Source organism: Haliotis asinina, chromosome 16 (assembly GCF_037392515.1).
Source record: "Haliotis asinina isolate JCU_RB_2024 chromosome 16, JCU_Hal_asi_v2, whole genome shotgun sequence".
Taxonomy (NCBI): Eukaryota; Metazoa; Mollusca; class Gastropoda; order Lepetellida; family Haliotidae; genus Haliotis; species Haliotis asinina.
Window position 1 is genome coordinate 40,596,585 of NC_090295.1, and position 14,617 is coordinate 40,611,201.

The following is a 14,617-nucleotide window of genomic DNA, read 5'->3' on the forward strand; positions in this document are numbered from 1 at the left end:
TTGATACCCCTCGTTCTCTTACATAGCACCTGTGCCTTGATACCCTCCCCCATTGAGCATTAATCGCTGTGACACAACTGACATTTTGAAGTCCATCTGTCACACTTGGGATTCTACTTCCTCAGTAAAGAACAGATTCTATTGCTTTTGTTGGGTTGAGTCCCATCTGGGGTTCGAACCCACACCCTCAGCTCAAAGTCAGGATCGCTAGTACAAAACTCAAAAGCCTGACCCACTCAGCCACCTCGGCTTTTGCAAAAAATGGAAGTCGGACAACTGGTGGTCTAGACTGCGGACTTTGCTCACCAACAGCCAGTATAATTTCCCATTCAGCAATGATAACATTTGTGTATATGATTCGTGTCAAGGTTGTCAGTATATATCAGCTGATTTCTCATCCACAACATACACCTCATAGCGTGTGTGTCTGCCGATATCACCACATCACACCACACCGAGAAGTTGTAAAAGCTTGAAGAGATATTCATTTGAGACGGGAATGGTGAAGGTGAACTCGCTATAATGTCGACAACAGTGGCAGCCCTCGTCTTCGCCTTCATCGGCGTTGTCGTCGCAGAGAGACCCAATATCGTATTTATCGTAGCGGATGATCTAGGTAAAGTAAAAAAAGTCGAAAACCTGTTTCTGGCAAGTTGTTTGTTAGAATTACTTTATCTTGTTTAGTTTGTGTGTAACGTAGAATTTGTGGCAACAAGGTATACAGTACACACTCATCTCTTGTTGTGGATCATGAAACAAGCCATGGTTATTTTATGGTAATGGCCTGGATACGTATTTTGGAACCCTTAATTTGCAATGTTTTAGGGATTGTTTTCAGGCTTGATATCTCTATATGGCCCTGGATAGGTGCGTTTTGATAATATGTGGCAAATTCCAAGTTTCAAGTGTACACATTCTGTGTTTTCACACTGTTTCAATTAATGATCTGATCGCCTTTTTCTGGTTCTATTAGAAAATTCAGGGAGCAACAACGGTATTCCTGTCTGTATCCCTGTACCCGCTACTGCATTATTCTCACGTTTTCAGATCACAGTGTTACAGAGTGTATTACCCTTCAAGAAAGAAAAGCCCCCAAAACAGTGGCCAATATGTATTCATTTTGTCAAACATCACATGTCTTACATTGCTGCAGCGCTCAAAGTAAGCAATAAAACACGCCACTCACACTGTAATCGGTGTCGGGTGAACAGCAGGTTACAGACAGAGGTTGCCCTTTACCTGTCGGCACAGCCTAGCAATCTTAAACTGTACTGGTTCAACAATCTGGGCCACTGTGCAAATACTCAGGTGCAAGCGTTGGTAGCAAATCCTATTTTGTCCTCCATATGATTTCGTCGTGATGACGAATATCCGGCAGCCCTTTCTGCCTCAGCTCATTGATGCCTGGATGTTATTCTTGATTGGTCAATATAAAACCCGTGCTGCTGGAGGACTAATGATTCTGGAATGCGTTAACGAAAATTTGGTCATGAAAGTTTATCAAATGACCATTGAAACTTTCGAGAAAACGAGTGAAAATGACCTGTGCATCCCCTTTCTGAACTGTGCACCTTCTTGCTCAGACCATTGATGTCTGTGGCAGCGTTTCTTTTGGCCGTGAGTGTACATGGATAATGATATTTCAGGTTTGTAAGAACACGTTGGTTGTTGCAGGCTGGAACGATGTTGGCTTCAGGAACGGTGACATGTTGACACCTAACATGGACAGAATGGCCCGAGAAGGCGTGATACTAGACAGGAACTATGTGCAGCCGCTATGCAGTCCGTGAGTGACAAAAGCATATGTTTCACAAGAATAAGAATATGTACTCACTTTAAACAGTCCGAGTCCTAAGGGTTATTGAACGTTAGTGAATTAAATCGCATGGGATTCTTTTAAATTGTAGATGGTGAACTTCAATACCAATACGTGCACTTCGTTGTACAAAGAAATCATAATTCATAAAAAACTTTATGTTTCAGATCCCGAAGTGCCTTTATGTCTGGGGTTTATCCCTTCAAATCTGGCCTCCAAGTAAGTACTGACAGGACGATGGAGTTAGTGAGTGAAGTGTTTATGTTATAGCGCGGCGTGCATGTTGTATTCAGGTCAAATATAGCCTGCGCTTAACACCATGCAATACAAGTCAGTAACAGTGATTTGAAATTATTCTTATTTGATAAACAACGTTTATCCTAAGTTGAATAAAATTCTTAGATTTAAATGTACATTTGGCAAGGTAAAATTATGAGGATTCGAAATCTTCATTCCTCTTTATTCGATTTACTTTTTAGTTTGAACTAAAATTCATGGAAATGTTTTCACTGCAAACGGACTCTAAATCCTAATCGGCATCTACGTGTCGTTTCGAAACCACGACTAGCAGATCATGTATACGACAAAGGGACACAACTGCACTTGCAACTATAAACAGTGTAAATTAGTATTACATTTTTTGTCATTCCTCTGCTCAATGCTCCCTTATTAGCATTCACTGACAAAAACTATACTTGCAACAGAAGGCAGTCACACACTATGAAAGAAAGGTGGAGTAAAAATCAAATACCAAATTTGTGTTAATTAATGGGCGACAGGGACAATGATAAGTATAACACTAGGTTATTGAAAACAGCTGTGGGAACTATTTTGTAGGAAACAGCCGATAATGGCAATCAACTAAAGCCGCTCGTACTGAGCTCGTGTAACATGTTATCGTGAAATACTCTGCAGTAACGTGACGTGCCTTTATTGCCTTAAATCCACTGGAGACTATCCATTCGCAGTGATGAAAAATGTTCCTCCGCGGCTTTTGCCGTCTTCCCATTCAACAACACTTCATTGAGCAACGATCTCCAGGACTCCTGTAGACCATTCAACCACCACTTGAGCTTTCCAGATGAAGCTGTCGTGTCCTTTTGAACAGCTTGGCATACTGCTGAACGCTAGAGCTGGATGTTGTGCTCCTTCATACAATTGCATTCTATCGTTAACTGGTCTGATCAGACGAAACAATTTATGAGGTGGTCATCTAACAATTTTCATTTTCATTGATGCTGTTCTTGTTTTCAGCATACTATGGAATCCGAGAAGGGACATTGTCGCGTTGTCGCATTGTCGCCCTCTCAAAAACAAGCAAAATGAGGCAAAAATTAACCAAAGCGCGACAATGCGACAATGCGACAATGCGACAACGCGACATTTCGTCTATTTGTCGCATTGTCGCGATGTCGCGTGTCGCGTTTCGAATAACATTTTCTCTGTTCCTCCAAAGTGCGACACGCGACATAGCGACACTTTTCAAGGTCAAAATATGTCGCGTTGTCGCATTGTCGCCCTATCTAAGATATGTAAGAATTCACTAAAAGGCGACACGCGACAATGCGACAACGCGACATTTCATCAAAATGTCGCGATGTCGCACTGTCGCGTGTCGCGCTTTGTTAAATATTGACCATAGTATGCATTTAACAAATTGACTGAAACGCGACACGCGACAATGCGACAAAATGTATGTCGCATTGTCGCGTTGTCGCCCTTTTTGTTACCGGTGCGCATGTGTAGAAAGTCAATTAATCTACGCATGCGCTGAAAATGTTATACTCTATTCCAGACTTCACTGGTCTTTCGTTACCTCCAATGGTTTTTAAAATGAAGTATTGCTCGAAATGGCAATGGGCCTTCTCTTCTTGAACTTAATGCAAATCTTTCTTTATTGTTTTACATATTGCAAATGGATTTAGCCAGTCAAGTGTGTTCTTGCAGCAAATCGAATTAGTAGCGCAACTATTCATTGTAATTACGGCGCACTGTACCCCTGTCATTCAAGGCGGGGCAATTTGCTGAGCAGAGTTAGTCACTTAGTCACACCAGATAGCTATTATCATACGTTCGAATACCAGCACCATACACATTAATCACTTTGGACATTTCCATGACAGGTTGTGATTACAGGTTGTGAAAAACTAAAATATTGTTAAAATTCAAGCCACGTCGGCAAATTCATCAGGTGATGTCCTCGAATGGGTCACTATGTTCCATAATGTGGCTCCTGACAGTTTCATGGTACAGTCCTGTCCGACGCTGATGAATTTGTCTGAGATCTGCCTCTGTTCAGCCAGCAGTGGATGGATACCAAGTAGAATGAGATATCACTTAACCATCCGTCACCTCAATGACAGTTTAGGTCGACTTTGAACGTCATAGTGTCATAGTTACGAATGGACTGTTAGCAGTAAGATATTAGAAACAATGACATCACTTGGTCGAGTTGCGTACACTTGTAGTGCCAGGAACCAGCTTTCCCTCCCTCACTCCTCTCACTCTTCTCGCCGCTCCACTCCACTCACCCAAGGCTTATTGGTATAATTAGCACGGTATTTCATTACAATGATGTATTGTGATGCCCGTTTTCATTTCTGTTTGAATCCTATATTATTAATCCTGCACATAGCCTGATTCACAATATGCCTCATATTTTTTTCATAGGGATACTAGCTCCAGCGATACACATGTACAAATGTACTTGTATCGTTTCAAACCTACGGCTGCTGTATCAAAAAAAAATTCAGCAAAAGGGTCAGTCTGAATAGAACCATTCCGTTAAGCAACGACACTCAACCACTATGGACTTTACGACTAGATGTACGTTCATTTATCATTGTTCTGATGTCGATCCCTGGATATCTGAACCCTTTAAAAATATCGAAAAATAATCATGCTTGTCATAGGTTTTTTTTTTACATTCCACCGTAACTAATAAAATTTTGATGAAATGTATTCACGCATTACCGCGCGTCGCGTTTTGTTAAAATATTGACTGCAGTATGTACTATAAGATATTTACTAAAACGCGACACGCGACAATGCGACAACGCGACATTTTGATGAAATGTCGCATTGTCGCATTGTCGCGTGTCGCGTTTTATTAGTTACGGCGGAATCCAAAAACTATCACAAGCAGGATTATTTTTATATGCTTTTTAAGAGCTGAGATACCCGTGATTCGAACTCAGAACAATGATAAATGAACATCCATGTTGCCGTGTTAGTGTGTGGGTTAAGGGTGCGTGGTTAATGGAATGCCGTATTCAAACTGTCCTTTTGCTGAAGAATATTATTATTGAGTAGGTGCATGTTTGAAACGATACAAGTACATAAGTATCACTTGATCAAGTATCCATATGAGAAAAGTATGAGATATATTGTGAATTATCTCATGTGCAGGGTTAATAAGACAGGATTCAAATAGAACTAAAAACAGACATGACAACACATTATTGTATTGAAATACCTTGCTAATTTGCGAAGCTTCCCAAACCTTGAGAGAGTGCAGCGGTGGAGGAGTGAGGAGTGGTGTGGAGCGAAGCGGAGAGGAGTGGGCTAGGGTGGAGTGGAGTAGAACGGAGCGCCGGAGGAGTGAAGGAGGAGGAGGGGAGAGGAGAGGAGAGGTGTGGTGTGGAATGGAGTGGAGCTTCGCAGAGTAGGAGGAGTGATGGAGGGAGAGTTGGTTTCTGGCACTTCAAGGGTACGCTACCAAGCTATTTCATCGTTTCTAATAAACCATTCCTCCAAAAGAAACGCATAGACGATTTGTATTTTTACAACTCTTCTGTTGCCATGCGTCTGAATGTTAGTCTGAGCAAGATATAATGACTTGCAGCTCGTTGAAGCCAAACAGATATAAGAAATCACCGCCCCCTTTCAGGCAGACCTAGAGTTGCCACTGCAGCTCAAACAGGTACATGCGGGTACTACAGTTGCGTGATGGTACTCCCACGGGTGAGAGCACAACAACCAGGGCACCTGGGCTTCAGAGGATGTCAGGTCAAACTGTACGGAACAGGCTGAAAGAGATTCGTTTGAGAACCAGAAAACCCGACGTCAGGGTCGTGCTACGTCGTCATCAACGTCTTCGCTTATTATTTAATTGTTTTATAGACATTACCTTCTTCTAAAGCACATGCACTCATTACTGATGTAAAATTCATGCACTAAAGTCTATTTATGGACGAGTTATACACGTTTGAAACTTTTCTCAACAGATTTCTCGTCTATGCGTTTATTTCTTGGGATAGTATATCACAATGATAACAGTCCATTTGTATGGCGTTTTCCCATTATCACGTTCAAAGCCGACCTAAACTGTCTTTGAGGTGTCGGGTGGTTACGTGATATCTCATTCTACTTGGTATCCATCCACTACTGGTTGAACAGAGGCAGATCTCGAACAAATTCATCAGCGTCGGACAGGACTGTACCGTGAAACTGTGTCAGGAGCCACATTATGGAACACAGTGTCTCATTCGAGGACATGACCTGATGTTTCTGCCGATGTGGCTTGAATTTTAACAATATTTCAGTTTCTCACAACCTGTCATCTGGATATCGGCGAAATGTTCAAAGTGATTAATGTGTATGGTGCTGGGATTCGAACTTATGATAATAGCTATCTGGTGTGACAAAGAGACGTTAATCTGCACAGCAAATTGCCCCGCCTTGAATGACAAGGCAAACGTGTGTCCTGATTACAATGAAAAGTATCAAATATTTGTCTTGCTGCTAAAACACACTTCAATCACTAAATACATTTATATATAAAATAATTTTCAAACCAACAATGAAGATTTGCATTAAGTTCAAGAAAAGCAGTCCAACTGCCATTTCAAGCACTACTTCATTTTAAAAACCATTGGAAGTAGCAAAAGGACCATTGAAGTGTGAAATAGAGTTTAACTTTTCCTGCGCATGAGTACTATAATTTACTTTCTACGCACGCGCATCGGTAATCGGAAAGGGCGACAACGCGACAATGCGACATTTCAATATGTCGCATTGTCGCGTGTCGCGTTTTAGTAAATGTTTAGGGTTTTTTACACATCGTAGATAGGGCGACAATGCGACAACGCGACATATTTTGACCTTGAAAAGTGTCGCTATGTCGCGTGTCGCACTTTGGAGGAACAGAGAAAATGTTATTCGAAACGCGACACGCGACATCGCGACAATGCGACAAACAGGCGAAATGTCGCGTTGTCGCATTGTCGCGTTGTCGCGCTTTGGTTAATTTATGCCTCATTTTGCTTGTTTTTGAGAGGGCGACAACGCGACAATGCGACAACGCGACAATGTCCCTTCTCGGATTCCATAGCATACCCAAGGCGAAGCAAGCCATTATATATAAGCGTTATTTACAGTTAAACATAATTTATCGAGCAGGTGATATATAAAGTCAGTGTGCGGTATTCAGGAGCCATAACATAAAACAGCACCACCGCAAATCGCCTCGTAGACTAAGAGTTATCTCCCTTCGCAGCACCAGGTGATATTTCAGGATAAGTTGTATGTTTGCCACTGAACTACATTTTTTTACCCCAAGAGCTGAAGAAGTTTGAATACACAACTCACATGGTGGGAAGGGGACTCGTGTCATACATCATGCGGTTTTGTCATGCAGTACTCGTTCTCTAGTCTACCTCATTAGTTCACATATCTTACCCAGAACTAATCTTAATCCCCATCCAGACAAGACACCGCCGTAATCCCTAACCGTCAAGTCACCGAACTGGTTTGTGGTAGGTGTTACCAATGTAGCAAACAACTGCCAATCTCAACACGTCTGACACAACCTGATGCACATGTCGTAAAAGTAACCTCCCTTTACAGCATCAAGTCATCGGCCCTGCACAGACTGTTTGTTTCCCTCTAAACTACACCCTTCTCCCACAAGAGCTGAAGAAACTCGGCTACGCCACTCATATGGTCGGCAAGTGAGTAGAACACTCCCCATCTCACCAGGAATCATGTCAAAAGAGTAATGAATGAGTATTTTTCGCATAATCTTGAAGCTTGAGTCACGCCCATGTTTCTCATTCTCTACTGACCAGTGTTAATTGGGATCATTCCATGTAGTCTCCAACAATCTATAATAACCCCTCATCCTCTTCAGATGGCATCTTGGTTTCTGTGACTGGAACTGTACTCCAACCTACAGAGGCTTCGATACCTTCTTCGGATATTACAATGCAATGGAGGACTATTATTTTCATAACATTAGTAAGTACAAAGGTGCATTAAAGTCACAAGGATCAAGTTATTTGAACTGGAGCTCTGTCATCAAAGACGTACAAACGTGCTGTATTGCGTCAACTCGGCACACCTGGACCTAGATTTTCGAAGCTCTCTTAGCACATTTACTCTCTCTTACGACTAACTTAGCTCTAAGAGAGCTTCGAAAATCTAGGCCCAGAACAATGAGAGTGTGGCATTTGCCCATGTAGTGAACGTTGTGTGGCTGTACTCCCAAATCTTACACGCCTTAACATTACTGAAATACTGTTCAAAGTTTCGTTTGTCCCGTCACTCACTCACTGACTCGCAGCGTTGTGTCCAACTATTTGTTTAAATGGATTGGACGAGATGGATGGAAGATGGAGTATTCTGACAGCGTTGAGGATGCGGTGGTCAAACTGGGCTAGAGCGCCAGACTAGTGATTCAGGGAGGTTGAGGTGTCGGGATCTAGCGCACCTTTGATCGGGCGAAAAACTTTGGTGTGAACTTTGTGTGCAGACTCTATCCGTGTTGTCACCACCCCTAGTGTGCAGTACACAACAGTATTGAACTTAAAAGAACCCACTAATCCATTGGTGTATGACCAGATGGTGGCCACATGAATACGTGCAAGCACCTTGTTGCGGAAACAGCAACGTGCAGTAAACTCGCACAAGGTACTGTAACTAAGTGTCCCAGTTCACCCACCTGTGAATTTCGTATCTCGTGAGGATGAGAGAGCCACAATAAACTCGGTGCGCCTATTGGCAGCAGGAGTTGTACACTCCCCAGGGAGTTGAGACTGATAATAACATCGAGAGAAACAAATGCCAGCGTCTAGAGCAAGCACTAGTTGCATGGATATGTGAGCTGTATAAATATCCTATGATATTCATAAACCACAAACCACATGAGAGACTAACACACGTAGACACACCATGTGTCGGACACAAGTTCGGGGCTTGGACGAATGCAGTCAGTCTTGATCTGGAAACCTATATTGCCTGTCCAGTTATTGGCGTTGACGATTTTGTATTTTACTATATTACACATACTCGAAACAATAAAATCTGTCACCCAATGAAATGGTTAAAGTGGTCAAAATTCCGATGTCCAAGTCAACAATTTACTAGTTTACTTGTATCGCCACTTGTATGTTTCAGGCGGGTTTTTAGACTTCAGAAATAATAAAGAAGCGGAATGGGATTACCAAGGACAATACTCTGCGGTGAATATATACGCTATTTGAACATTTGAGTAAAGCAAAAGGACATAATGTTTTAGGCGTCGTGTAATCGTTCGTACAATCCAGTCCACCAAAAGCCTCTGTGATTTTACATTCTGCCCATAAGACCCGAGGTAGAATAAGTGTTCAGCAACCCATGCTTGCCACAAAAAGACGACTATGTTTGTCGTAAGAGGCTACTAATGGGATCGGGTGGTCAGGCTCGCTGACTTAGTTGACACTTGTCATCGGTTCCCAATTGCGCGGATCGATGTTCCTGCTGTTGATCACTGGATTGTTTGGTCCCGCCTCCATACAGCTGGAATATTGCTGTGTGCGGCTTAAAATTAAACTCACGCACTCTGACGATAAACTGGTGCCAGAAGGGAAGAGGGAACATATGAAGGTAAGGCCACTACTGATCAACATCAGGTCCTTCTTATTTATTTGTTGTATAAAGTCGAACTCTGTAATGTCTTTTGCAATAATCCAGTTATGTTTGGCTCCATTTTTATCAGCTGAGAGACGAAACTTTAATAGGTTCATATAGCGTTTATCGGAGACCATTGCATTGTAGGTTGTGATTATATTTTGATTCTGTTTTCTGTGGTGATCCAGTGGGTTTTCACAGAGAAGATCTTGGATGTTATCAGCGCCCATGACAAGGACCAACCACTGTTCTTGTATCTGCCATTCCAGAACGTTCACTCCCCAACAGAGGTCAGACTCCCGTGCAATCTGATCATAAGGGACCGATTTAAATGTTGTTTATTTTTTTTTGAATCTGCAACTCAGTGTTAATGATGTTATTTAGCTGCAGCAGCAGCTGTTTAAAATTATTTATGGTTTATTCGACTTTTATACGAAAGACGTTTTTTCCTCAGATATTTCTTATATGCAAAATCAATTGTATTCCAATTTAAAGCAAAATATTCATCTATTATTTGATCAATCTTTTATTGTTCTGTTATTTGGTTGATATGTCCGTTGTATAATCATTCACGATGCATGCGTTATTCGCCTGTTATCAAATACACATCTTATCCACCTGCATGTATGTTCAGCTCACATTCAGTACATTCTGAACTGCAGGTACCCAAAATATATGAAGATAAGTTCCCACATGTTGTGAACGCCGGGAGGCGTGTGTTCAGTGGTGAGTACAAGCCTCGTGATGACCAGCAACCTAGTTATAAGAAATCTTGAGTCGCATTGTTATCGATGATATTGCTTTTACCCGCGTCCAGTTACGTCCCTTACACGTAACAGGAGACCGTTACCATGGTCCGTGGTGCCAGCACAATATTTCCAGCTTCTAAGTGACCTTTGGTCTTGCACGGTGTGAAATAACCCAGCCATAAGTGCTGTTTCGTTTGTTTTTGTTTAGAAAAACACACAAAACAATTCCCAAGGGTTTGGTAAGACTGATGTGATTTTACAGAACTGTTTTAACTGCTAAGCGAAATGCAAGTGAAGGAGTTAAAGTTTGGAGACGCATCGCCATTAATTGAGACATCTTACAATCAGATCAAATCTGCACACATACATGCTAACAACAACAAAGGTTTTATGGAGTTTCTTAAAGTATATATTTCTTATAATGTACAAGTAGGAAAAGTGATAACAGATTTATAAGCAGGCAATTTTTATAACCACACACAGTTACAGACAACTCGGGAAGTTGAAATCGTCATAAGAGAAAACTTTGGATGGGGTGCGCTGAAGATATCTGCTGAAAAATGAATTGGACGAGATTTATTTAACATGGCCTTGTATCAGAAATGTTCCGATTTCATATCAGTGTAACACTGCAGTGATTAAGGATGACGAGGCATAACTACCAATATTAATAACTCACGTGATGCATCATATCAACATTTACCAACCTTACAGGGATGGTGAACGCCCTTGACGAAGCTATAGGGAACGTGACCGACGCCTTGAAGAAGAAAGGACTGTACGACAACACGCTGTTCCTGCTTACAGCTGATGTACGTCATCACGTTTGTTAATCAAGGCAGTATTCTGAATATTCTAGCAATATCAACCGCAAATATATATCAACCAGCCAAACACAACAATGATGTATGGTACTACTTCAGGGAAATTCTATCCCGTATATGCCCTATATGGTATTTTATCAGAGTCACGTGGACCAATCAGAACTCGACTTTCTTACATGAGGCTAGATAACAAGTGTTATACACTCAATACGTACACGTTTAGCTTGCTGCTCTTCCGATATTTTTAGTTTCCAATCCAAAACGCATATGTTTGTGACAAAAAAACCTTTGCCTTTAAGCATTATACTGAACACAGCATGGCGTCACGGTGTAGGTGCGTCCTGACTATATTTGTGTCTGGCAAAACTTGATATAACTTTCAGCGTGTGTCAGATACACAATAACTCCTGTAGGTGTCAGATTTACGGGTCTATGTGCCTTCTGATTTAATTCAAGTCTAGAAAAGAATCCCTTGCAAATATGATGTCGTTTAAGCAACACATTATATTCAATACAAAGAAACTATTCCGATAGTCTACAGAACATAAGCAACAAAATGTATATTTTCAGACAGTACCAGAAATGACTGAAACATTATTTGTGGGTGTCATATTCTCAACAATGTATGCCACATTGTACATTTTGTCATTTATGTTGCAAGTGGTGAAACTTGGACGCTTCTTGTTGCAGAACGGAGGTGAGATATTCAGTCACGGCAACAACTGGCCCCTGAGAGGAGGTAAACACTCTCTGTGGGAGGGGGGTACGAGGGTGACGGCGTTCATGTCGGGAGCAGGACTCCAGAAGACTGGCTACACGTATGACGGGTACGATAGCTTCTCAGGTGTCAAAGAAGGCCTCGAAATTAGACAGCAAACTGGTGTCTTCGTCTCGTCGAGCACCCTGTTTAACTGAAAAATAGTGTTTGGACACAAGTCCAACTGCAAACCAAGCATGTCGTTCTAGCAATGACTGTTGTCAACATGGATGCCTGTCAACGTTACATATCGACTCATACAGAATACCCATTTAAAAATATCGTTGCTTTGAAGTAATGCTTCACACTGAACGATCTAGATGAACAAATGATTGATGTTAGATCAGAAAACTTTATTGGGCCTTCTCTAAACTTTGTCACTCCCTGTACAGGATGATCCACGCTGTTGACTGGATGCCCACTTTGCTTTCCGCCGCTGGGGGAACGCCGGGTATGTGTCATAAATTACTGTGCACTGATCAAATAAAAATGGGGAAGACGAAATGTTAAGTTTGATTACAAGAATTATAAAGAAGATAACTGTGGACAACAAACAAAAATTTAATACTCAAACAGTATGTAGTAAAACTTAAACCACTACTGGAAGTTCTGGTAGCCTTGCCATTAGTAATGCAAGTTCTGGACAGTACTTTGGTCTATGTTGCAGTAAATGACAGAGACGGAATAGATCAGTGGGACTCTATCAGGAGTGGCCTCCCATCAAAGAGAACCGAGTTCATCTACAATCTGGACTATCTTGTCATACCGCTGGAAGGTCAAGCTGGCATAAGGTAAGGGCTGGATTCATATCACAGGAAGTAATGGGATCTTACTGAAACTGAAGGACTAAAGCAAGTATGTGTGTAAGCAAGTGAAATTTTGAAAGAAAGCAGATTTATTGAACTTCAAGGTTAGGTGACAAAAGAAGGCTCCGCAGATGAATATTACGACTTCTAAATCAAATTATGTTTCTAAATCTAAACACTGGAAGTATTCTTAGAGTGCTTGCTAAGCGTTTCACTGTTGAGACCTATAATGTCTGAGCTCTTTAAATCAATAGTCCCCAATAAGGATTCTTCCCCTTTCAAGCAACCGGATCCGACGATACGTCTACATCCTTTAGAGAAGAGAAAATGTCCAAACAGACACGAACAGCAATGTGACGAAATGTATGCAGATTTTCTATTTACTGACTAACATTTTCTGTCATAGAAATATTTTGTAGCAGCTCTGTAGTTTGTGTCATGTTCTTCTTCAGGATGGGCAATTACAAATTGTTGCTTGGCTACCCTGGACAGCAGGATGGCTGGCACCGCCCCATGAATAACACTGAAGATGATATCTACGAACAGACAGTATATGACCTTGACCCTGACAAAGTACAATTATTTGACGTAATAGGTGCGTATCTATTCTCACACCACCATGTTACAGTAAGTTACTTGTCCACACACCTGGTAACAGATGTGGCAAATATCTAATTGAACGTAACAGGGAACTGACGAGATAGGGTGATGAGGGGCGCTGACTTGGCTTTTGCTCACGATGTCAGTATCTTAACCTAAACATGTACTCACCAATGACTTTCCTCAATCCAGCGGACCCCACAGAAAGACATGACCTGTCTGCTCAACTCCCAGACGCTGTTGCCAAACTGAAGTCTCGTCTTCTAGAGTACCGGAAACAGATGATCCCTGCCAACTACCCCAAACCTGACCCAAAGGGTAACCCCAGGAATTTTGGCAACGCTTGGACGCCTGGCTGGTGCAAACTCTAACTTGTGTTTTGTAACTGTCGTACAAGAAAGATGTCTTCATTCTGAAAATGAGAGGTGTTATAATTACAAATAAACATGACAAAAGTATTTGTATATGCTTGTTGCTTGATATAATTGGCTTTGGGTTGGACCTGGTACCAGGCGACGTGTGGGAGTGTTGTTTATATTCCGCTTCTTGGTCACAAACAGTTTAAAATTTTTAAAATAGCCAAATTTGTTCTGAGATTTGAAATCGTTAAGCTTCAATCGACGATTTTTTGTCATATGTAGAAGGGGGATTCAGAACACGGAAGGGAAAGGTTTTATGCAAATCTATTTTGTTTTGCCAACAAACCTATCCTGATTTGGTTGCTAAAAGCACATTGCCAAGTGCGCAACGCGGTAACTAATTACGATACATGGACATGTTCACTCCATTCCTCATCGATTTGGTGCTCAATCAAATGTTTACCTCGTCTCAATGTTTCTTTAACAACACAATTCGAGAGACTATGTATAACGTGTTATGCACGACGGAAAATCAAATCCCAGCCTTACAATATTTATGCAAACGCTTAACGGCTCAAATGTATGAAGCCTTTTTCTGCTTCTCATATTTGCCGAAACAGCTGACAACGGGTTGAAGGGAAGAATATGTGTGTAACCTTGCCCGATGACCTTCGGAAACGTGTCCGCATAAATAACACGTGTATTATGGCTAACCAGACACGCAGTGGTAGAAACGTCATCAGGTCACGTGATGTTTCCTGTCAGAGGCTTGAGCATTTGTAAAAAAACGAACATTGTGATCCCACAGCACAACCCATG

At 41.6% G+C, this 14,617-nt stretch overlaps 1 protein-coding gene across 1 annotated transcript; it reads left to right on the forward strand.

Annotated features, from left to right (window-relative positions):
- Window positions 1-314: 314 nt before the first annotated feature.
- Window positions 315-13,897, forward strand: LOC137267882 (arylsulfatase B-like). Its single transcript, XM_067802326.1, has 14 exons — window positions 315-616; window positions 1,675-1,786; window positions 1,984-2,035; window positions 7,664-7,767; window positions 7,947-8,053; window positions 9,212-9,276; window positions 9,892-9,993; window positions 10,366-10,429; window positions 11,167-11,264; window positions 11,967-12,103; window positions 12,426-12,484; window positions 12,701-12,824; window positions 13,292-13,434; window positions 13,632-13,897. The coding sequence occupies exons 1-14, from the start codon at window positions 523-525 to the stop codon at window positions 13,808-13,810; spliced, it is 1,440 nt and encodes a 479-aa protein (XP_067658427.1). The 5' UTR covers window positions 315-522; the 3' UTR covers window positions 13,811-13,897.
- Window positions 13,898-14,617: the final 720 nt, after the last annotated feature.

Excerpts from the sequence above, each read along its gene's own strand:
- LOC137267882 (XM_067802326.1), top strand. The coding sequence starts at position 523 with ATGTCGACAACAGTGGCAGCCCTCGTCTTCGCCTTCATCGGCGTTGTC. Across the intron at positions 7,768-7,946 it reads GCCACTCATATGGTCGGCAA|ATGGCATCTTGGTTTCTGTG; the intron begins GTGAGTAGAACA and ends CATCCTCTTCAG. Across the intron at positions 12,825-13,291 it reads GAAGGTCAAGCTGGCATAAG|GATGGGCAATTACAAATTGT; the intron begins GTAAGGGCTGGA and ends GTTCTTCTTCAG.